Source organism: Microtus pennsylvanicus, chromosome 16, assembly GCF_037038515.1.
Source record: "Microtus pennsylvanicus isolate mMicPen1 chromosome 16, mMicPen1.hap1, whole genome shotgun sequence".
Taxonomy (NCBI): domain Eukaryota; kingdom Metazoa; phylum Chordata; class Mammalia; order Rodentia; family Cricetidae; genus Microtus; species Microtus pennsylvanicus.
In genome coordinates, this window is record NC_134594.1 from 46,283,053 (window position 1) to 46,308,694 (window position 25,642).

At 44.5% G+C, this 25,642-nt stretch overlaps 1 protein-coding gene across 1 annotated transcript in view; it reads left to right on the forward strand.

Moving 5' to 3' along the window:
* The window catches only part of Dchs2 (dachsous cadherin-related 2), a 202,184-nt gene that overhangs the window by 117,950 nt on the left and 58,592 nt on the right, over positions 1-25,642 (forward strand). Inside the window, exons 3-5 of the mRNA XM_075950639.1 lie at positions 3,778-4,009; positions 22,625-22,861; positions 23,936-24,946. Coding sequence (XP_075806754.1) covers positions 3,778-4,009; positions 22,625-22,861; positions 23,936-24,946 — 1,480 coding nt within the window. The remainder of the gene's footprint in view (positions 1-3,777; positions 4,010-22,624; positions 22,862-23,935; positions 24,947-25,642) is intronic.

Here is a 25,642-nt window from a genome sequence, read left to right on the forward strand (position 1 = left end):
TGCTCCTCTCTGTGATCCCAGTGAATCTACTGGTTCACCAAGCTAGCTGGAATTCTTTGTTGGTGGAATCCTTCCTTTGACCTGTAGTTGCCCCCTCTATGTGGGGTGGATAGACATAGAATAGATATTTTCTCTTCAAGAAAGTTTTGTGGTGGACTTTATAGCTGACAGTTATGAAGTATTGTAAATGCCCTGTCTGTATTATGTCCTTCATGTCAGTGGCAGGCCTGTAAAATCACAGATGCCGGAGCACACATAACATGCTTTCCAGAAGAGTTAGCTTAGTCTAGGATCGGGCTGCCTCTCTGCAGTTCTGGCCTTGCAAATGGGGTGGATAGAGCTTTATGCCCGCACTTTGGGCTCTCTGTCGTTACACTGTGAGACAGGAAAGCTGCTATAGAACCTGCATCCTGGACCACGTTCCTTAAAACTGGCAGCCTGTCTTCCTCTTCTTCCCTGTGATGGAGCCGGTGACAGGCACTGGGGCTACTTCAGTCTCTAAGTGTGTCTCCGTGGAAGAGGGGCTTATAGCACAGCAGAATTTTGAAACAAGACGTTTACAAGAAATCATCAAAGGCTCAGAGGACAAGCGAAGTTTTGTTCCAGGTTAGACCTGCTGTTCACAGTCTTTGGTACCTCGAACTGGTCCCCTGGGCTGTTCTGTGCCTTAATTTCTTATCGCTGTAGGAGGAAAGCCATAGGAACCTTAAAAAGTGAGACTGTAACAACCTAGGGAGCAATCGATGTAAAGCAAACTCAAAGCATTTGGAGTTGGTTATTATAGGAAGAAATCCCCTCACCTGATGCATTCAGCAGGTGCTCAATGGGTCTATACACAAGAGACGCCGCTAGCTCGTCCTCAGCCTGCAGAAGGCCCCTTGTCTGTGACAGTACATGTAAGCCCTCTATTGACCAGCTAGCGTCCAATTGTTTTCACAGGCTCCCCATATCAGGATCCTCGCCTAATGAAGGTGTTTGTTATGGAGGGGTGACTGTTGGATTTCCTTTGTGTTGTCTTCTCTCTTTTCATTGTTTGGCTTTCTCGGTCCTTCTTTCAACCTAAGTTGCTGCATAAGCCAAAGGAGAAATAAACTAGGAAAGAAAACAGGGCAAGCAAAGCTGAGAAGGCAGGCCATTGTGAGTCGCAGCATGCTCCATGCCAGATGTCAAGTGTATTTTCTGTACGCTCCTAGCCAGCCTGCCGTCCCCTCTCCCCACCTCTCTCTGGACTGCGCGGGTTAGCTGGCTTTCTGTATCAGCACACAGCTAGGTGGGTAAATTCGTATTGTTCTCATTGTGGTCCTAGCCAGCTACTGTTTTTTTAGTTCTAAATGCAACTGGTTGGACTCTGGCACTTTATTAGACCCAGACCACGGGAAATCACATTGTATCTTTAACTATTCAATCCCCCAAGGACAGCATACACAGGACAGCGGTGAGCGCTGTTTCTGGATTCATGATTAGCTTATCAGTTCTGTTGTCTTCCTCGGCCTGTCCCCTCCACATGTGTTCTGAGTGTCTGCATAGCCCATTTTTCTTTCCAAGCCTGCTTAGCTGACCTTCCTTTTTCCATTCTTCGTGATGCCTTCCCCCAGAGCAGAGCCAGGCAGCAAAAAGAAGAAAAAGAGGAGGGGGGCGCAAATGAGAGAAACGTCCTCTCCCCGCACTGCTGTGACTTACCAAGGACTTTTGTCAGGACCGAGAGTCTCAAGATGTGCCAGATAGATGTGGAAATGAGGCCGGGAAGCAAGAACAGATGCTTTCCTTCAGAACAGGGAGAACCAAGGAGATGCTGTCCTTCCATTGTGTCTGCTCCCTCCTCTCTGCTTTAGGCGGAGCCAGCAAGAACTACACAGTCTGGGATGTGCTTCCCAGGGCTTTATGGACTGTACAACCTTTCTGAAAACCAGGACATTTCAGAAAGCAAGCCACATGACTGCAGGGAGAAGAAACTGCTTCTCCTGCCATCTTTATTGGTCCTTTGAGAATTTTGTGTGATATATTCTGATCATATTTACCACCCAGCTCCTCCCAGATCTGCCTCCTTTCTCTCCCTTCTCTATTCACACAAATCTGTGTCTTCTGAAAAAAACCAAACAAGCCCCCAAACCATTAAGTGCAGCTCTTCTACGCATGGTCCCCCTACCGGTGTCTGGACCTTCACAAGGCTGACTCTCCCTCTCCCAGAAGCTCTGGATTACAATAGCTCCTTAGCTGGACTTCACGCCCCTCGGCTCTCCACGCTGGAATCTTACCTGGCTTGAGCTCACAAAGGATTTGTGGCACTGTCACAGCCTCCATGAGTTTATACGTGGAACTGTTCAGTGGTGCCTGTAAGTCTCCATCTTGTAGTCACCCACTGCCTCTGACTCAGACTGTCTCCTCTCTGCCTGCTCCTCTCCAGGCAGCTCTGAGCCTTGGGAGGAGGGGTCGATACAGATGCCTTGAGAGGAGACTTGAGCATTTGCAGTCTCTGAGTTTCTACGCCGTGATCTTCTCTGAGGAGGCCTGCGATGCACTCATCTATGGTGGTAGCAATAAGTCATAAGGAGCCAGTTTAATGCTGTGCTAATTTCACAAATAGTAGTAGCAGTTTCTCCGCTAGAGCCTATAGGCTACTTTGCTCAGGTTCTTGGCTCCAGTAATGGTGCCAGGTCTGGGTTTCAACTTGTGGATCGCCCCTTCAAATGCGATCCGAAGGTGGTTAGCTACTCTCCCAATCCGTCCATGTCATGGCTGCATGAGTGGGCATGTCTTCAGACAGCTGTTACTGCGCTCCACAGAGCTCACAGCTGCTTAAGACCAATGCTTGCTTCTCTTCTCTGGTCATGTGACTAATGCCTTTCAGTCCTGTGGAAACCAGCCAGTAGGGAATGGAGCCTTCCGCGGAGTGGCATCTTGATCTCTTCAGGTTCTACGACTCAAGGAAACCATACTGAAGCCAATAAGGGTCTGGTCCTACCCAACAAAGATTGGGGATGGTCTACCTCTTTTGGAGCTGTTAGCTAGCCAGATCTCACATGGCCCCAAATGTTCCAGGCCATTTCCAAGCCTCTTCCTCACCCTCCAGAACTTGGAAGTCAGACCCCATTGCTGAAGGACAAGCTGCTTTGCTGTCTCTTTCCTCGGCAAGGGTCACTGTCCATTCCAAACCTGGTGACTGCGCAGCCTCCCAGCTGCTCCCTGCTTCGGCCCTCAATACTCTCTGTCTGTTCTGAGCACCTCATCCAGCAGGTGAAACTAAAGTTGAACCGAGCCAACTCTGCGTCAGAACTCTGTAATGGTGAAGTGCCCTGGTCACCTGCCGACCCCAGTGACCTCCATAGCCAGCTCCAGCCTCTAGCACCAGGCCTGTGCCTTCTTTCTGTCCCTGAACAGACCAACTCGGACACTACACTCTTGTTTTGGAGTCTTTGTATTTGATTTTTTTCACCTGTTTGAGAAGCATTTTCCCCAGATAATACAACTCCAGCTCCCTTCAATGCTGCCATTCCTCAAACCATTTCCTAATGACATGTTTTTTACTATAACAATAGGAATTCATAATCCAAGAGCACAACCAAGATTTATTTATAGAAATATGCATGCTCTATTGCTTCAGAAGTGTGTTTTAGGGCCATTTTTTAGTTATTTTATCTCAGTATCACACACAGTCACATTGCCACGCCCCCTACCACCACTTTGCTGTTTCAAGTCTGTTTGGGGCTTGTTCTGACTTACCTTGGGTCCCAGCATCCACAGATGCCCAGTTGTAATCGCTGCTTGTTCATCTCACAGGGTGGACTCAGCGCTCAAGCTTTCGTCCGGGTGGAGGTGGAGGATGTGAACGACAACCTGCCTGTCTTTAACCCGTCGACCTATGTGACAAGCATCAGTGGCCAGACCCCACCAGGCACTGAGATCATCAGCGTGCTTGCCAGTGACAGGGACTCTGGGATGTACGGGACCGTGACCTATGAACTCATCCCCGGAGACTTGCCGTCACTCTTCTCCATTGACTCTGTTACAGGTATGTGATCTGGGGACAGCTTCACCCGAGCAGCCCAGAGGCCACCACTGTGTGTCTGAACCGGGCTGCTGCTTGTTAGCCAAGACCAGGATGAGTTCCACCTCTGCTCACCGAGATCTTGGGATCTTTAGAGAGCCCAGTTTCATAATAATGCGAATCATCCCGTGTTGGGATTCTTTTTATTTCCCAAACGCAGTAACTGTTTATCTTCCAAAGAACCCAGTGGTCTGGGTTTTCTAGAAATAAATATTTCAGACATTACGTTCCCCTTCCTATGTCTGTTGTCACCAAAATAATGTTTGGAATGTTTGGATATAAGATGTAAGATTTCAAATAACATTGGAAATAATTATAGATATTCAGTCCCCCAAATAAGGCTACAAGCCAAGCCAAGCCAAGCCAAAGTTTTTGTTTCATTCCCATTATTTTATCGGCGCTGAGAAATGGACAGAAGGCATTTTTACTTTAATAGTGCGTTGCACGTGTGTGCAGCCGGTTAGCCTTCAAGAGGACACTCTACAGTGGCAGCCAGATGCCAAGCTAGTTGTACATTGTCTCATTTGTGACGACCACAGATGCGACGAGCCAGCCATGGTCTGCGGAGGAAATGCGGTGCACTTGGTCCGCCCTCTCACCCAGCTCCGCCACACAGTCACCCTCCCTGCCTGCAGGGGGCGCTCCCTCCGGCTTGGGGCTGCATTGTTTACCCCGTGCTCTTTACAAGGGAAAACTTTCCTCGCTCAAAATAATTCACTGACGTGGAGCCCTTAACATTTCAAAGATCAGAGAAACATACTTTAGTAGGAAATTAGTCTGCTTATCTCTGCGTTTTCAAAATTCATCTTAACCAAGAACCTCAGCTGTCATTCTCAGGCCCTTAGGGCAGTAACATTGCCAACAATATGTAAGCCAGCCACAATCAGGAGGTAGGATCTTAGCATTTAGCAAGTTGTTTTTAAAAGACGGCACACTCATCATTGAGACGCCCCTCCCCGGAAGAGCTTGAAGAATGAGCTGTTAGGCGTTCTGTCCACAGAAGAGATGTCCCTGTAGGTCACGGTCAGCGCTGTGCCTCCTTCCTGGCTACACAGCAAATGCCATTGCCCATCACAGCGAGTGCTCTATGTGGGTCATTATCTAGGAACACATCAGGCGGATTTATTTAATTTTTTTAGAGCAAAGACCACATTTGTAATGGAAGCAGCCTTGGGTTACTGTTGTTGGCAGGTTCGCTGGTTGTGCGTCTGGGTGAAGGACATTTCTCAGGCAAACAGCATTTGGAATTCAGTTGCACTTAATCACAAATCGTGAGCGATCCAGGAGGGCTGGTAACATTTTGTTTTAACCTTTAGAGGATGGAGCAGTGTTATTGCTAACTGTGGGAAAAAGTCGTCCAGGGAACGGGCAGTCTCCACTGCGCCACTGTGTTCCAGAAGTTCACATGGAGAAACGGAGACGTCGCTGTGTGCATCCGGAGTACTGGAAGGTTTTCAATGTCTGCATCCCCTGTGAAGTGCTGGCATCAAGCTAGTGACTCCTCCCACCTCTAATACTTCTAGTCTTTCGTAGTTGGCACAATTACGATTCTCCCATGATTATCAATTATAGTCACCAGCTTGTACAGTAGATATTCAGAAATTTCATCCTGTCTGGGTGAAACAAGATACCCTTTAAATAGGTACTTCTTTTTCCCTCACCCTTAGCCTCTGGCATCCTGGTCTCAGCTGCTGTGAAATTGACCTTTTCGTTTGACTTCCACTGTGAGGCCAGGGAGTGTTGGTCTTTTTTATATATGGCTTTTTTTTTTCACTTAGCAGTATGTCCTCCAGGATGTCCATGTTACAGATGCCGCGCAACTGCGGCCCCCGTCTGCGCTCTATGCGCTAGATCCCAGTTTGCGAGCTTCAGGTGAGGGGCTGGAGGTTGAGAATACAGACGCAGAGATAGACCGACACACAGACCTTCAAACACTGGTACCCAAAGCCCATCTTTATTAGCACCATGGAGGCTTAAATACCCTGCAGTCAATGGCCAACAGGTGAAAATCCCATCCTCTGATCCTCTAAGCTAGGCACAGCTTCTAGTAACTTCAGTTAGAAGGTTCTAGCAGGGAAGAGCAGCTGAAGGCCAGGACTCATTAATCCCAACCACAGAAGTAATGGAAAAGCTAACTAGCCTGTGTGTACCTGTATGGTGGTTTCCTTTCCTGTTTGCTGGCAGGGCCTTGGTCCCTCCCAAATCCCACTTACTAAGAATAAGGCCATGATGAAAAGAACAGGGCAGCTGTGTCTTTGGCAAACTGATTTTATTTTCATTGGCCATGTACCCGGAAGTGGGATTGCTACTTCTGACTTTATGGGCTCTGCATATTTTTTTCTCTAATGGCCATATCGCGTGCCTTCTACGCAGAAGTTCTTAAAGAACAGACGTTGTCATGTGCAAACATGGCTGTCCTGTTCTGGAGTCCTTATGTTTTCGTAACCTTTCTCTCGCCATAAAGCCCATTCCTACCAAAGCTGGTAGTAATAAACAGTCCTGAGACATGATCTCTGTCTGTAAATATTTGTGTAATAAATGAATAAATGACACCAGGAATAATTGGAAAGCAATTGATTTCTTACTGCAACCTCCCAAGGAATGGCACAGGAATTCCGCTGATAATAAGGAACAAAACTTGGTCTAAAATCCTCTCTGTGACAGAGCATGCTCAGGCCTGTCTGTCCCTTCCTCCCATTTCCTTTCAGCACGCTCAGCCTCTCGCAACCTGTGTGAAGATGAATTTTTCTCTCCTTCTTTGTCTCTGACTTTATTCATTTCTTTTCCAGGGTGGAGACCAGTCTGTTTACAATAGGGATTTTTCAACCTCATCTCTGTAACCCTTGATTATAACTCTTCCTTTGGGGCCTGAGTTCTTACAGAACCAGGCCGGGGTGAGATTGTTTTACAGTGTAAAAATGTTGAGTCTCAATGAGTGCACACATGATCAGAGCTTCCCGAAATGCTCACGCATCTTTAAAGGACACCGCTCTCTTGCTTTCATCCTTTCTAATCCATCCCTTCTTTGTACCATGCATGCTATTTGAAAGCTTGTGTAATTTGTATTGGGGGTTCCTGCTTTGTAAAAAAAAAAAAAGGAGAGATCACTCACTGATCTGCTTTGACACAACCAAGACCCACGCACTGAGCCCAGAGCGCAGACGTACCGTGCTCTTCTGGGAACAGAAATGGTTTGAGGAAAACTGGAAGTGGATGTGACTTTGTCGTGGTTGTCCACGCTTGTGGCTTTCTCTTCCTGTTCTGTTTCTGCTTTTCTCTGTTTGTTGCTCCTTCAAAGACTGCGTTCAGGCATGAGGCGAGAGATGCTGACTGGAGCCGTCATTGCTCTCCTTCTCAGTCCACTGGCTTGCTTTGATGTGGGCAAGAAGCCGACCACTCTGCTTTGAGTTTTAAGAGGAATAAACACAAGAAGCAGGTTTATTAATAGCTCCTCTCTCGGGTATTTGTATTCTATTTATAACTTACACATAGATGTTTTCATTCTGCTAGAATCAGTTTTTACAGTGTGTGTGTGTGTGTGTGTGTGTGTGTGTGTGTGTGTGTGCGCGCGCGCGCACATGGGGGTTGTGCTATGGTGTGTATATGGCCATATGTGGAGGTCAGAGAAAAAGTGGCAAAACACAATTCTTTTCTTTCACCCTGTGGGTTCCAGGGATCCAACTCAGATTTTCGCGTTTGGCTGCAAATAACCTGGCAGGCAAGCCATCCTGCTGATCCAAGGTGAAAATCTTCCTGAGCCTCCAGTTGTGACGATCCCCCTGCCTCTGTCTCCTTAGCATACTTTCCTTTCTGGTGTACACCATGACAACCGGCAGCCTCCATTTTTAAGTACTCTTCACAGTAGAATCAAAGAGCCATCGGTTATCTTCGATTTTGTCTTATTTACTTGGTTGTTTTTCACTGACGAACAATCTAATTGCCAGTTCAGGGTCTATAACCTTATCTGGAGCTATCTGTGCAAAGAGGATCCTGAGAGCTGGCTGGCTGCCAGTTCAGTGAGAGACATTGTCTCAAAAACATAAGGTGGAGAGCAACCGAAGGAAACATCTGATGTAGACCTGTAACCTACACACACACACACACACACACCACACACACACCACACACACACACACACACACACATACACACACACCTACACACACACCTACACACACACACATATACACATGCACAATATACATGTGCATGCACACAGACACGCGTATACATGCACACACATGCATGCACACACACGCACATGCATACACACACGTGCACACACATACATACGCACACATATACATGTGCATGCACACACGCGCGTACACACGCACACACATGCATGCACACACACGCATGCACGCATGCACACATACACACATATACACATGCACACACACATTCTCATTTATTTAAGGCAGAAAATGAAATCTAGACCATCCATGCAACATATTTACAATGTTAATGTCCCGGACGCTGGTCTAGGTGTGTGGAGGACATCACTGAATGGCACAGGCAGACATCCCTCTGAAGGCTAGGTGTATGCTACCCAACCTAAGTGTGGTTGTAACATACACAAAGTTCAAGCTTTGCACTACAGAAAAATAAATAATCAGATGGGCAGCCAGCTGCGAGCCCAGAGCGGTGGTGCCGCAGTGTTACTGCCGTCTGCCGTTTGTGTGAATTGTAAGGATCCAGAACAGATGATAAGTTATGCAGCAGGGCTGTTTTTCTTTGTTTCCAGGACAGATTCTTTCCTAATGTTAGCTCTATGCTCAGATACTTACCACGCAACGATTCTCATAATCCATCACGATCGCTGCTCTCCTGTGCTTAACATTTGATGTTCTGCTGTGTGGTTAATAAATTAATACCATACCTCATTTTATAAGGGATGTGAGCCTGCCCGTGCCGAATAAATGACTTCTCTTGTACATGCGAGACAGACTCTGAAATTAATAACGAGCACCTAATGAATAAATGTTGTTTTCAAGTGAAACACAAGCATGTTAGAGAATTTTCTCACGAGTGCTTTCAGTACAGGAGCATAGGCTCACAAAAATGGAAAGACCTTCACAAACAAATCAATGCCTCGCTGAGTGGAGGAAGGAATTAATCTCTAAGGGATCTGGTGGTGTGATCAAAGGGGAAAGAGGCAATGTATGTGTCTAAGTTAAGGCTCCAGTTGCTGTGAAGAGACACCATGACCCCAGCAACGTTTACAAAGGACAACATTTAGTTGGGTGACTTACAGTTTCAGAGGTTCAGTCATGATCATCATGGTGGGAAGTATGACTGCATGCAGGCAGACTTGGTGCTGGAGAAGGGGTTGAGTGTTCTACATCTTAACACACAGGCAACAGCAGCTGAACTGTGACACTGGGCATAACTTGAGCATAAGAGACCTCAAAGCCCACCCACACAGTGACACACTTCCTCCCATAAGGCCACATCCACTCCAACAAAGCCACACCTCCTAATAGTGCCACTCCCTTTGAGGGCCATTTTCTTTCAAACCAACACAATACAGAAAATGTGGTTAAGATCCTGTCTCACATACTATTTTAAGCATCTTTTCCATACACTGCCTTCTTGAGATTTTTGGCAACTTTACTAGATGAACATATTTTTATGTCCAAGTGCAAAATACAATTCAGATGCCCTATGAATTTGACTTACAGACACAGTAATAGATTTGACACTTGATTTTCTTATTTTTTATTATTCCTTGTTTCTTATTATTCCTGTTTTCTTTCTATCATTGAGACTGCTTTTAAGTTTAAGGAGAAAAGGTAAGATAAATACAGGTTCTCTTGTTCAAGTAAACAGAGATAAGAACTAGCTCTCAATGTGACTTTCTATATAAGCCAGTATGAAGCACCAAATTAGCTACTGACCTTTGAACTTGTGTTTTTCAATCAAATAGCTTAGTGGAATATCTCAATAAATGTAGTTTTTTCTTAAGAAGCTCTTTGGTTCTCAACGTGAAGTAAAATGTCTATTCTAGTTCTTTTTGTTGCTACAACTAATCCCTCAAATAGTTGGTAAATTTCCATATCACAGAATGAATATATAAGAGACATTTCAGCTATCAATATTTGATAAGGAATTGGTGTTGATATTATATAGTCTGGGTTACTACTGTTTTGAACTACTTATTTTAGGTTCCATATTAGGGGATAATTCTGGCCTTTGTTCTTATTTCTGTTCTTTCCCATAAGCCCATGTGTTACAGCTTAGTTAGGTTAATGACCTACAGATTATTTTATAATGAGGGTTTAACCATGGTTAAGATTATCTCATCTTTCCAAAATATTTGATTTTGAAAGTTAATCTTGCTGAAGTAGTGATGACACGTACTTAAAATTATATGGCAGGTTCCGTTGAAAGACAATCTTCATTTTACACATTTGCTACTTTATCAATCTAAAGCCCATTTCATCCTAATAAATGGGATTTAAAAAAATAAAAATGTTACATCATGCAGAACGTAGACAAAGGACAACGCGGCTAAGGACTTGGCAGTTTCATTCCCAGTGGGTGTGATAAAATGTCCTAGACCAGGCTACTTTAGGCAAAAAGAGTTTATTTAACTTACAGGGCCAGATCATAGAACTTTACTGAGGAGCCGGACTCAAGAAGATGTTCACATCGTATCCACAGTCAAGAGCAAAGAGAAAACCCTGCACATTCTTGCTTGCTTGCTGGCTCTTAGCTGACTTTGGTATTGTTCAGGATCCCCTGAAGAGGAATAATGATTCAGACAGGGTTCTGGCTCTTCCCACATCAGCTAAACGCCAGAGAGTGCCACACAGACATGCTCATAGGGCAAACTGATCCTGACAATCCCTCATGAAAACCCTCTTTGAAGATGATTCTAGGTTGTTCCAAACTGAGAAGGAAAACAGATCAGTTCAGTATGTAAATACTAAAACACAATAGCCACTGATCTGTAAATTCATCACTCTCTGATTTTCAAGGTTGAAGTTGCTCCTTGTACCAATAGCTAAACATGATTTACAAGGATTATAAAAATGCAAGCCAAACAATCACTGGGCTTCAAAGTGATAAGATATAGTGTTACAGATTTCAAGCTGCTAAAAAAAGACATAATGATTTATGATTTTACTATTTAGTATGCATAGGATGCATAATTATATTTTATGTGAGGCACATATATTAGCTATAGATGTTTTTTGGCCCTTCAACTTTTATTAGAGTTAATCTTATTTAAGAACGTAAACCTCATGAAATGGAGACAGTTTGTTGACAAAGTGCTGGTTGCCCAAGTATGAGTATACAAACTAGGTCTTCAGCACCCATAACAAAACTGGTCATGGTGGTGTGCACCTGTAGTCCCAGCACTGGGGAAGTGGGGACAGGAGGATTCCTGGGACTTAGTGGCTGGCCAGTTTAGCAAGATAAGCTCCGGGTTCCACAAAACACTCTGTCTAAAACCCAAGACTGTGAAGCAACAATTGATGATGATACCCATTTCTGAGCTCAAGACCCACGTAAGCCTGCAAGCAACACTCTCTCTCTCTCTCTCTCTCTCTCTCTCTCTCTCTCTCTCTCTCTCTCTCTCTCTCTCACACACACACACACACACACACACACACACACACACACACACACACACACTGGACTTAAATTCTACTTTCTCTTTGTCAGCTATGCTCCAGGAAAGCTGAACAAAAAGCAGGTTGAATTCAAACATTCTGACTCTCCTAGATTTCTAGGTCTTTTCTGGGGTTCAATCTTTTAAAGAAAGTGGACATTTGTAATGTTTGGCATACAGAGTCACAACTTCATCAATTCTCTCCTCCATCAAGTGACGAGTGTTCATTCAACAAGATGTCCTTGACCCAGGCATGCGTGCCTGATGGTTGTTCCCTTTTTGCTGCTTTTCCTGGACTCTTCAGTCAACTCCACTTTGGGCCAGGACATTAAAATAACAACAACAACAAACAAAAAAAACCTTCTGTGGGTCGAAGGATCAATGTTTTGCTTTTTATTCTCTTATTTTTTTTTTATTTTCTTGGTGGGAAGGGCGGATATTAGGGTTGGACCCAGGGCCTCCCATATTCTAAACACACAGCATTGCCTTCTCAACTACTCTGCCACATCAAAGAGACTATGTGTTTTCCAAAAGAAAGAGTAACTCAGGAAAATCTTTACGTGCTGAACATAATTGCCATAGTGAGAACTGTGCAAAATCTATCATAACCGTGCAAGGTGTCAAAATCTAGAATAACCATGCTAGGTCAGAGGGAACATGGGCTGTGGCACTATATAGGACAGCTCCAATTGGTATGGCAAGTTGTAGAAAACCCAGTGATTTCAGAGAATCAGATCTGGGGTGGACAATATTAGGTAGGTATTTATAATAAGAACCAAAATGAAAGTTTGAGCTGTAAAATGAACAACAAATCCTGTTTTCCTCAGGAACGGTAAACTTTATGTGGGTTATATAAAGGAGACCCATCTTGCTAAAGGTTTGGAAGGTTGGCAGACTGGAGATGAATAGCTCTGAGGGAGCTGCTGTTGAGTTATGGGTTGCTCTAGCGTGAGGAACCTGCACCTTATTGCCTATTCGGAGGACGTAGCACACATTCTTTGAGTTAGAAGTAAGGTTCACAGAAGGCTCGTGCCTGGAAGTCATCTGAGAAATCCGAAGAAGGAAGATATCTGGCAGCAGAATAAAGGAGTAGTTTCTGAAGTGGAGACAAACCACATTCCAGAAGCTTGTAGGAATAAACGGAGCTCTGTGCTGCTTGTTGATCCAGTAGATTCTGAGAGAGCACCATGGTGTTGTTTTGAGGTTCTGTCTTTTCACATGGGGCATACCCTCGGTTCTTCAGAAGAGGAGAAGTAGTAATAAACATTCTGAGTGAAGATGCCACGGAGACAGCTTCAGATTAGAAATTACAAAGCAGCTGCAAAGTAGCCGAGAGTACACCTTCTACAGTGGTTAGCTTGAAAGTCCTTCCCAGGCCTATTGGATCATAGCTTAGTACACAGCTAGCATGCTACTTACTGGGAGATGTTGTATCTTCTAGGAAACAAGACTAAAGGGGAGAGGTAGGGATCTTGGTAGGTGCCCTTGAAGGGAATCTTGGGACTATGTCCCCTTCTCTGTCTCTGCTTCTTCTGTCATGTGTTGTTGTGGTAGGTTGTCTCTTCATACAACAGTGCTAAGGGACCACAAAGCAGATAGAACTTTCCAACATTCTGTTGCCCACACTCTCCCTTTTCAGATAGATCATCTCTTGCTTTCATCAACACAGGAAGCTCACAAGGAGACTAAACACAACGTAGGAGACGTAATCATGACTTGAACTACCTTACATGTGATTTGCATCGAGCCAAAACTATGATCCAAACGAAACCCCTTTTAGCTGATTCTCTTGGGTGTTTGGCCTAGTAATGGAACTCAGACTGACACAATCCCCGGGGAAGAACGTGAGTCTAAGAAGTTGTTATGCCATGTTATTGTGACAGCATCTGCCAGGAAAGAGCTTCCTATCCACCCTCCTCCTCCTCTTCCCTTGCTTCAATCATGGATGGTTCAGAAACTCCTGCGAATGAGGTGAGGGGGAGGGCATGAGCTAACCAAAGAGAAAGAGGAGGAGTCAATGACCTGATGTGGAGCGTGCCTCCTCCCTAAACTTCACAGGAAGGCTAGAGTTCTGATGTCCTTTATGCTTTATTAAGTTACAACAGTAACCTTAAATATCAGAAGAGATTACATTACTAACTGGTTGATAATGACTATTGAAGTCATAGGAGGTTTCTGAATTTTCACTTTGGGACAGAGGAAGAGCTGTCAACTGCCTCAAATAAATTTAAATAGGAGGGGAAAAGTCAATCTATGCATAGACCTCCTAAATTTTGTCTCCTTATGTTCTACCCAGTTAATGGCAGTGGGACGTGATCTCTGCTGACAAGGACAGTGTGGCAAGGGAATGCTGGGCACTCCTCTGAGCAGGTGTCTTCTCTAACTCCCCATCTTGTTTTTTGAGCCAGGATCTCTCACTGATACTAGAGGTTGATGGTTTGCCTCGACTGGCAAAGCTCCCGTGCCTGTTTCTCCCAGCATTGTGACTGTAGGTGTATGCTCTTTGATGTGGGTGCTGAGAATCTGAACATTTGTCTCTTTCGTTAAGTCATTTCCTGTTTAAATCAATCACTGCTTCTCAGATTCATTCACGCTAATGTGTTTCCTCACTCTTTTTCTTTTTAAACCGTGAGCTTGGATCTTTATTGAGAGAATTCTTTGAACCCTAAGAATGAGGGTGGATCCTCTGGAAGTTCTTGTGTCTTGCTTTTGTTCAAATGTCTTAAGGATATATCTGTCCTCACTCTTATTCTCTCTCTCTCTCTCTCTCTCTCTCTCTCTCTCTCTCTCTCTCTCTCTCTCTCTCTCCTGTCTCTCTCTCTCTCTCTCACACACACACACACACACACACACACACACACACACACACACACGCACGCACGCACGCGTGCACGCACACACACACACACACACATGCATTCCATAGAACCCCAGGCATCCTGCGTGTCTGGCCTATGCTGCCTCACCGAGGTCATCCCCAGGGCTATGTCTGAACCGCTTAAACTGTCTTTTTGCTTCCAATTTCCCACGCTATCTGTATTGTTAATCCAGACTGCAGATTAAGACAAGAGCTGTTTCATATTCAGGAATTCTCAAAAGAAATGCTTACTACCTCTAGCTCAGAGTTTCAAGTCAGACAATTTCCTGTGTAGTCCACTGGAGATGAAACGATTTATTTCTAGTTCATCTTTCAACTGAAACTTGGTGGATAATTTTATCAGACAAAGTCTGGACAGACTCTCAATCCCTGGCCTGTTCTAGAGACTGTGGTCTGGTTTTCTGCCCATGGAACACCACGAGGTCACTAAAGGGGAAGCTCACTCAAGATCACTAGGCTTTGGCAGATTATCCGTGTCAAGGCTCAGTTCGGTGTGTTGCTTAATGTCTCCTGACATGACTCAACTTTTAGCCTTTTTTATTGTTGACTTATTATTTCAGAGGATGTATGCTCACATTTTCCAAAGCACTTGCTTTGGGAAAAGGAGTCCAGGGGTCATTGCAGAAACAGAAGTTCCCCATAAGTTTCCTTTCTGTAGTTTGGATGTCCTGCACTTGTCTCATTTCATGTGAGTGGCAGGTAATGTCACGAGACTTGACAAGACCACAGCCGAAAAGCGCTGCCTCTGCAGACATTCTGAGCATGCTTGGTGAAGGTGGTGGGGAGATCTGCCTCCAGGAGCCTCGCTCTGATGGATTCCAGGTCCTACGCCTTTTGTGATTGGAGGGATGGTGATCTACCTCTCCCATGCTGTTACAGTTAGCTGAGGATAAAGGAAGCTGTTGCTCATGATGCCAGCCTTAATTGGTTTAGAATGGACTCCTCATTTAGTCTTGTCAGTAGAGGTGACAGGCTACGGGATGACTGGGATCTGTGTGTCTGTGTGTGGGCATGTGTGTGGGGTGTATCTGTGTGTGTGTGTGTGTGTGTGTGTATGTGTACGGATGTATCTGTGTGTCTCTGTGTGTACGTGGGTGCAGATGTTCTAGAGGCAGCAGAAGAGGAATTCAGATCCTCTGAGGCTGGAGTTACAGGTGGTTGTGAGCTGTACAATGTAGGCACAGGTAAACCCAGCTTAGGTCCTCTGGACAGCAGGAAGCTGTCTTTGTTGGAAAGTCACCTCTCCAGCTGTCAAATGATTTTTAATGTCTCTAATGCTGGATATTACATATTTAGAGAAAATAGAGCATATTTAGAGAATCTAACCAAATTATTCAGATTTAGTAAGGTATTTAAAGGCAAAGCAATTCAGGACAAAATATTTCTGGGCTATGAACAGTTTTCCTTTATGAAGTTACTGAGCCTTTGCTATGCCTTGAAAAATAAGGTGTTGATGTAACAAGTGACGGTAATAAACCATATGTTTCTGACCATTTAGAGGGCCCCCTACAATGTATGTGGGGGTCTCGGTATTCTACGCTGAGGTAAACTGGAAGTGCCTGTAGCTCTGTTGCATGTCTGCTTCATGCTTAGCTGCTCTCTGAGCTCCATAGACTCTCGGCAGGCAGATGTGGCTAGTGTTCTGTCTCCCAGGGAACTCAGATGCTCAGTGTGCTGCTCTGTCTCCTGTGAGACGGTTATGTGGAGCAGGCATCAGTTCATCCTGTCACAGCAGAAATCTTCAGATGCGCAGAGTCCATCCTCTGGGCTCGAGCAGAGACAGTCCAGAAGACAATAAAGGGAGAAGGAATCGTTTTGTTTGTCACCGCTCCTCACAGATATCCTGGCATCGGTTATGCATCGTCTAATTTTGCTTTTTCTAGAGCATCAAAATAAACTAACCTTCTCTTTTATCATTCCAGCAGCATCTGTCAGTTATCTCGTTGTTTATGTTTTGGAAAGTAATTATAGCAGCACTGAAATACATACGTGAGTCAGCATTTGGCTACAACTGCCACACGCGCTAACACACACACACGAGTTTCTCTACGCAGGCTGTAATTTCCTCTAGCCGCTGAACCCTACATAGACAGGAAGCGCAGCAATAATGGAAGCGTGGCTTTGTTGTGTGTACTTAATCTTTTTAAAAATATTTCAGAAATAGTTTGTACCCATTGTCAGAATCTTCCTATGAAGGAGCAGGCAAATTATATGCTTTAAAGGCGTAACAATATACAGCTCTAGTCTATTAATAATAATGAATAGCATTAAGCAGAATCTGTACTGGGTTACCGGTTATAAACCAGGCTCCACAGACCAAACCCACATGGAGTCAGTCACACATGACTTTCTGAATGATGTCAGGAGAAAGTTCAGATCCCGATCCATAAATCAGGCAGGTTTAGCCAGTGTCATAGGGAATTACCTTTTGCTTTAATCTTTATAAGAAAAATAGCTTTGAAATGACTCATCCCTTTCTCTGTTTCTTCTTTCTTTACCCCTTTCTGTCTATAAAGTCAACTTCCTATGCTTGGCTCATTGAGAACATTTTAACCATGAGGTGTGACCTGATTCTAAAACCACAAAAGTCAGTCAAGGTCTTTAAACTAAATTTGTGATAACTCAGTTTTTGGCAATATTATTAACCATTTCCTACAAGTCACTGGCTTTTTTCCATATTCTGCCCATATTGACCATTTTAACCATTTTCCCTTAATCAGAAGGTAATCCACAGAAGAGAGAAGGGGCCTACGCAGGATCAGTCAAGTCATCCCTGGAAACCAAGGCTCTGTAGCTTTAAAGACTGTGCTCCACCAGGTCACTATCTGAGCGCTTTCCTAGGGCTGTTGTAGCAAACCACAGACCCAGTGACCTTAAATAACAGCATAATACCGACTCCCAGTTCTGGAGGCCAGAATTCTGAAACCAAGGACTTGGTGCCTGTGGATTCTGAAAACTAAGTGTTCTCTCTTCCAGAGAACTCCCAGCAGCTGCTAGTAACTCTCGGCTCCTGGCAGCACATCTCCAACCTTGCCCTCATCTCTGTGTGACCTTCTTTGTTAATTTCTTCCTCTTCCTCCTCCCACCCCTCCTCCTCCTCCTCCTTCTCCTTCTCCTTATTTTTCAAGACAGGGTTTCTCTGTGTTACAGCCCTGGCTGTCCTGAAACTTACTCTGTAGAGCAGGCTGGCCTCAAACTCAGAGTGACCTGCCTGCTTCTGCCTCCAAAGTGATGGGATTAAAGGTGTGTACTACCATCACTCAGCTCTTTTCTTCTTAGAAGCACTGCAATCATTGGATTTGGAGACCACCATAAGTCAAGGGTGGTTTCATATTGAGACACTTGAGTTTCATGCACAGACCCTATTATGAAAACCTACTTCACAGGTTGTAAGTAGATATGCATTTTGGGAGCAGACTTTGTTGACTTTACAGTGATCTAGTCTTCAGATAATATGGTATTCTTCACTCTATTGTTGCCAAAATTGTGGCTTCTTCATGGGTTTCCTTCAGGTGACAGAATCAACTACATAGGCCTCGGGTATTCTAGGAGTTTTGGTCTGGCTTCGGAAAAGATTTTCCTTTAGATTGAATACTTTAATCACATGTTAGGACTAGGCTGGTGATAGGTTGGAGGGAGTAGATATGTGCGGTTGGTCCTCTTGAATTTTCAGAATATGTCATGTGACCAAGTGAGAGAGGAGGAGGAGCCTCTGGTCTTTCAGCCTAGTCTGCGGGTAGGGTATTTGGGACTCCCACATGGGAGCTGTCATACTTGTGACAATTGCTCATGTCAGTATCTAGGTTTACAAAGTTAGGAAAGATTCTTTAAGTATTTTTAAACTATTAAATTAAATATGCAATGGACATATATAAACCAATGAGCAATATGGGTAATAGAACCATCCACAAGATTAAGCCAAATAGGAAATGCACATCTGTCTAAGGCTGGGTTATATAAAGCTGCCATTTTATTAGAGGAAGTGGGATATGCTGGTATAAGGAGGGGCTATAATTCTCCAAAATTCTTCTTTGTGACTGCTAGACATGAAGTCGTGATGGCAGATGGTTCCCTGGTCAGCGCTTCGAGTCAATTTCTTACGTACTCATTTTCACAGGATTTCATGGAATATTGATGTTACTCTGATGGTCCCACCTTTACCTTTCTGAAGAAGAACGCTGAATTGATCACTCGTCATAAATGATTCTATTTTCTGTGCTACATGGAATGATTTACCTAACCCCGCAGTCCTTAGGACGAAGGAAAGGGAGCTGGTGCTGTACCATGGAGACAGTTAATGTCAGGCCAATGCTAAAACACCTGTTTGCATATGCTCACCTGAGCCTCACAGCGAATCTGCACACTAAATGGTGTCATTCCACAGCTGACAGAAGCAGGGTTGGGAGGCAGCTGGATCTGAGGCTGAGACTCGGTCTCCATGGTCTCTTTTATTACTCCATTAACTCGAAGGAATGGGTTTCTTGCCTTGCTTCTATGAATCAGCTCCCCACAAGGAGAATGTCTCAGATGCCAGGTCTATGTGCAGTCTGATTCTGTTCAAATTTAATCATCATCGTCCACGAGGTGACCTAGTGCCGAGAACATAAAACTAGCATATAGAATCAGAAGCCTAACATTCTTAGCATTTGAAGGCAAGGACATATAAACACCTCAGACTTCAATCAGTTGTCGTGGAGTGCAGAATGCAAGAGAGAGATGGCTACTTTAAAACTCAGAGAATGAGCCCATGCTCTTGGCATACCACCGTAGCTAAACTGTCCATGCAGCTCCCATGGATATGTCTTTCATAAGCCATCGTAAGCAAGTTCACAAGACTTGGATTCGTAAGAGTCTCACGTCAGATAATGTCATTAAGAATCAAGGCATTCTGAGTGTTTAGTTTTGTGACAGAAACTACAATTCCATATGCCTTAAAAAGTGAATATATCAATTAGAAGGGAAAAATTTTAATGCATATGATTAAGATTTGATATAATCTTAATTATATCATTTCAACACCAGAGTGTCTCCTCTAGGACAGTAGCTAGTCTGTATGGTCTTTTTATTTAAAAAAAAAATAAATGTGTTTCTATTTTAATGCAGTGTTCTGCTTGCATGCCGGAAGAGGGCACCAGATCTTATTACAGATTGTTGTGAGCCACCATGTGGTTGTTGGGAATTGAACTCAGGTCCTTTGAAAGAGCACACAGTGCTCTTAACCCCTGAGCCATCTCTCTAGGCCACCTGTATGGTCTTAAAAGGAATGCAATTCCATAAGTACATGACTTTTCAGGGTCCCTGGACTGTCATCTAAATGAAGGGTTACAATGGAATCTGTTTGGAGGCCTCTTGTAGTAAGTTATAAATGAGGAGAATTCTGGAACATTGTCTTTAAAATAATTGTATTTGTGGATTCAAGTATTCCGGTGTTTCCCATTTTAGACTGAGTTTTCGAGGTGAGCTACGTTGTTACAGGGTAATTTTCCTCCATGATTCATTGATTTTCAAGTGTGAAAAAGTAAGAACTAAAGGAAACCTTTCACAGACTTCAGGGTCTCTGGGACTAACCTCTAAATGGACTAGGAATCTGGAGCCTTGTGTGATTCCATTCTGTTAGCCGTTGTGTTGATACTATAGTTTAAACATTTTAGACATTGCCCTTATGTTATTGGTTTTATGCTTGTGATCCAAGGGATAAAACTCTTACCCCCAACAGGATGGCATTGGGAGGCAGGGTCTTCATGGTTGATTATATTTAGGTGATGTTTTGATTGATAGAACCCCATGATGAGATCAGCACCTGTTATGGTCGGTCTTAACTGTCAGGTTGTTAAGAATGAGAATCACTGGGGAGATGACCCTCTGGGGGAACCTATGGAGGATTTTCTTGTTGGTGGGTCACTGGGGGTGCCTATGGAGGACTGTCTTGCTGATGAATCTCTGGTGGTGCCTATGGAGGGTTATTTTGTTGAGGTTAATTGAGGTAGAAACACTTGTAAAATTCCACAATTTGGGATTCTGGTCTGTATGAAAGGATAAAGTGAGCTGGGACAACATCCATTGCTTTTTTCTTTCTGACTGAACACAATGTGACCAACTTCTTCATGCACCTTCTGTCCTTCCTTCTCTGCCCTGATGGAAAGTACCTTGACTTCTGTATTTCTTTACACAAGAGAAAAGCAGAATGTCCCTAGAAAGAAAGACCAAAGTCTAGTTTCTTTGCCCTGTGAGGATGTGATACGAAGATAGCTAGCTACAAACTTGTCAAGAAAGCACTTACTGGATTTTATTTTGCGGGGGGGGGGGGGGGGGCAGGTCTGTGTTGCCTTGATGGTTAGCTTTCCAGTCTCCAGATCTGTGGAAAGTAAATTTCTACTGTTCAGGCCTCCTGAGACATGCTATTTTTGCTGTAGCAGCTCCTACTGACTAATGCATCTTCTAGTTTTGGTAACCGTTTGGGTAGCCTCTGCTAAAGGAAGATGTATTATTTTGTTCGTGGTTTGAGACCACATCCATCAGACTGTGGCAGCGGGCATTCAAGGCTCCTGCTCATGTCTCCGTGGTGCAGGATAGCAGAGAAAGGTGGGAACTGAAAAGGGTCAATAACCTTAAGGGCAGTTCTCCCCATGTCCACTTTTCCCAGTTAGGCTTCAACTCCCAAAGGTTCTACAATCTTCCCAACAGTGCCCCACTAGAATAATGAAGCAATTTATATTCTATTATTTTAAAAACTATCTGTGGAATGAGTTTTGAGGGTTTGGACAGACTAGCAAATAAAGATGAAGACATTCTACACCTTGAGCTGGTATAATTTTATGTCTCACTTATACCTCGATAAACCAGGAGGTAAAAGAAACTAGAGGTGTTGTATTATTACATTAACTTTCTGGGAGACTTAGTATCAGGGAATTAAAATTGTTGATTTTTTTATTTGGGCATTTGTTTATTTATTTATTCATTCATTTTGAGGCAGTATTGCATGTGTCTCAGGCTGGTCTCTAACTCTCTCTGTAGCTCTTAGTTTCTTTTCTGTGGCTGTGCTAAAAGACCCTGACCAAAAGCACCATACTTGAGAGAGTATATTTGGCCTACAGTTCAGGTTATAGGTTGCACAGCTGTAGGTCCACTATTATGGGGAGGTCAGGGCAGGAACTTGAGCTGGTTAGTCATATCACATCCCATAACAGATAGAGAATAAATGCATCTCAGCCAACTTTCTCTACTCTTAAGCATTTCCGGGCCCCCAAACTTAGGAATGGTGCTGCCCATTCAGACTGATCTTTCCTGCATCAGTCAAGACAGTTCCCCAAAGACACATCCACAGCTGAGCCCCACCTAGCTAATCCCTCATGGAGGCGCTGTTCCTTGGAGACCCGAGGTGGTGTCAACTTGACAAAACTAATCAATCACAGTGGCCGAGAATAACTCTGAACTTCTTTTAGGATTCTGACACCCAGGCAGGTTGTGGTCACCCGAGATGCGTTAGCTCCTCATTAGAACACAAGAGATGTTATTCCATCATCTGGAGTTGGTGATATCATAGTAAGACTAAAAAGGGGGGGGCAGCATAAATTCTTCTGATGAGATGAGATGCCCCCCAAATGTCTAATGCTTAAACTTTAGAAATGATTGCTTGGAGGAATTTGGACATCCTTTTTACAAGCATGCTCAAGTTCCTTTGTTGTAAGATAGATGTATCAATTGAAATTACCCAGGGAAACAGCCAATGGTATGTGAAGACACTGATTACAAGAAATTGGCTCACGCAGTTAGGGGGGCTGGCAACTTCCACTTGAGGTGTGTTAGCTCTTGTGCTCTGCCCAGGCCTTCACTAATTGGATACGACCCACTTATATTTAGAAAGATGATGTATTCTGCCTTAGGTTTTGAATGTTAATCTCATCTTCAAACACTGATTGACACATACTCAGAATCCTATATGATGAAATGGGAAAACCAAAGACCCGGTCAAGTGAACTCATAAAATTAAACATGACACAGTCAACCTTATAGACCAGACACTTGCATTAGCAATCACTGCCAGTCGCTTCCCCGCTGATGTTTTCATTCATCTTCCCAGGTGTTATCTACTTAACATCAGCTCTCAGCCATTTGGAAGCGACCACACTTTTTCTGATGGTCTGCGCTCGAGACGGTGGTGGACTCACGGCTGCCACAAATGCTGACGTCACCATCCACATTCTGCAAACCACGCTGGCTCCTGCGGAGTTCGAAAGGCCTAAGTACACTTTCTCCGTGTATGAAGACGTGCCCAAGGACACTCTTGTTGGGACGGTGAAGGCAAGGGAGTCCTTGAGTAAGTGCTGAATTCTCAATGCTGCCCCCAAGTCCATTACTGTGCAATTTCCTGCTTTGTCGGGTCATGCAACCTTAAGTATTGCCTTCAGTCCACACAAAATGAATGGAATGTGCGGCTCTCGGCCTGCTTATTGTCCCATCATTGCTGCCGCCTAGCTCACAATTCTTGATAAAGAAAGAACAGGCGCTAGGCAGTGGTGGTGCATGCCTTTAATTCCAGCATTTGGGAGGCAGGGGCAGGCGGATCTCTGTGAGTTCGAGGCCAGCCTGGTCTCAAGAGTTAGTTTCAGGACAGGCTCCAAAGCTATAGAGAAACCCTGTCTTGAAAAACCTAAAGAAAAAAAAAAAAGGAAAGAAAGAAAGAAAGAAAAAGTAAAAAAGAAAGAACAGGCATTTTCAAAAGAATGCTTAATATAGTACAGAATAATCATGGTGTGCAAAGTGCATGTACTTGAATATTTTTTTAAAACTATATTTATTTCATAACTACAACCCACATACTTACTTTATATAGCTTTCCAGCTAAACTACCTATAACTCCCTTTTACTACACAGTAAGTTACACCGTGTCTTAGCGTAAATGTGTTCTATTTAAGCATTCCTTTTTTGCTCCCAGTTTGACTGATTTAAGATTTTGTGCTAATCCACATAGCAGTTGAGCAAATATTCATGCCTGGCTTTCTTGCCGTGTGTAGTGGTGCCTCTTCAGGACAGAGTCTGGAAAGAGACCCCCCTGTGAGAGCTGGTCCTTCCTGTCCTTTCTTCCCTCTGTCTTTCCACCTCTGTGGAGGATATTTGACATCCACAAGGTGGACATTATAGAAAAATACCAACATAAATTTAGCTTGGCTTCTTGAAAAAGATGTTGACATTATTTTCTTAATGTGGTTCTCTCCTACCTAACGCATGAAAGATAAAGACAGCAATGGCGTATTTATTGTCCACTGGAAGCTCTCTTCGATCCCTAAGAAAGCCTTAAGCACGTGTCTCACCAACCCTTGTGGATGGCAGAGGCTTCACCACGTTCTTCTCCACGACGGGCAATTGCTTCTTTACTTTTCTCTGTTTTCAGATTCCTCAGAACCAATCTCTTACCGAATTTCCTCTGGCGATCTGGATGGAACCTTCTCCATTCACAGGTGGCTGGGCAGCATCCGCACCTTGAAGCCTCTGGACCACGAAGCCCAGCCTATGGTTGTCCTAACTGTCCAGGCGCAGCTCGGCAGCTCCCCGGTCGGCAGCAGCACGGAAGTGAACATAACTGTCATGGATGTCAACGACAACCGTCCCGAGTTTCCTACGGCCTCGGATGAGATTAGGGTCTCCCCCACCACTCCACCTGGCACAGCCTTGTACCTTGCACGCGCAGAGGACAGAGACAGCGGGCTGAACGGACTGGTCCGGTACAGCATTGCAAACCCTCAACCAAGCATGTTCAGCATGGACCGAGGTCGCGGGGTACTGTACCTCAGGGAGAGTCTGGAGGGCCACGGGGACCTCAGGCTGACCCTGGTGGCTGAGGACCAAGGCACTCCTCCCCAGGCATCCCGGTTGGTGCTCACAGTGGTCATCGAACGCCAAGAACGAAGGCCAGCCGTGGCTTTTGAAAATTTGGTCTATCAAGTGGAAGTTAGCGAGTCTCTCCCGCTGACTACTCAAATCTTGCAGGTACAAGCCTACCCGCTGCAGCCACAGCACCCAGCCGCTAAGACGACATACTCCCTGGATGTCAACGTGGACTCTACAGTGTTTGGAATCCACCCTCACACAGGGTGGATTTCCCTGCAGCGACAGCTAGACTATGAATCTACACAGACGCACAGGCTTAAAGTTTTGGCGTGGATCCCGGAGAGCAGATTGCTGCAGAATGCAAGCACTTTGGTCATCGTTCATGTCTTGGATGAAAACGACCATTCCCCGGCCTTCCTGCAGGGCAAGGTGTTTTTGAAAGTTGAGGAGAGCCCTATCCCCTTAGGGGTGATAGGCAAAATGACAGCCAAAGATGCTGACTCCGGGAAGAATGGGCAGCTGTCGTATTTCCTGCTGACGGATGGAAAATTCTTCAAGATGAATCCTAACACAGGTACTATTCCTTCATCCATATCTCTAAAAAATCAGAATAAAAACGAAAAAAAATCTCAAATCTTCAGACATGGTTTCAGCACGAAGAAATTTTAAAGTTGGGTTTTGGGAAACACAGTCTTTTAGTATAGTGCTGTGATTTCAAAATGAAGATAACATTGAGAAGAATCTCGCCTCCCCCGATTCTGTCTTCTTTTATTTTTACATTACACACTGCCTGTGCCAGCCCAGGCTTAGACTGCTTCAGTTAAAGATGGGTTGCAGTTAAGACAGTGGTCCACGAAATTACAATGGGGTTGAAAAACTCCCATGCACCCCTGCTCCTACTGTCTCTAGTTAGTTTGGAAGCGCGGCTACTTCTCTGTTACAGCTGCCTTCAGTGTGCGGTGCAGTGACCGGCTGTTCACGTTCACAGCCCAAGCGTGGAGTGTGTGGCAGGGGTGTGCCACGAAGGCCTCCCAGCTAGGTCTGTGCTAGTATACTCCATAGTGTTTGCACGGTGATGAAGCTGGTTGCGGATATGTTCTCAGAATGCATCTAAGCACTAAGCAGTTTTTGATTGTTTGCAATTCTATTCTGCCCTAGAGATATGGCCAGAACTGTACTGCCCATGTCCTGTGCGAAGGTTTGTTTGGGGCGGCTCTCTCGGGAGGCCTCACTCTCCACAGTCATTCCTGAAACCCACCTGTTTGTGCTC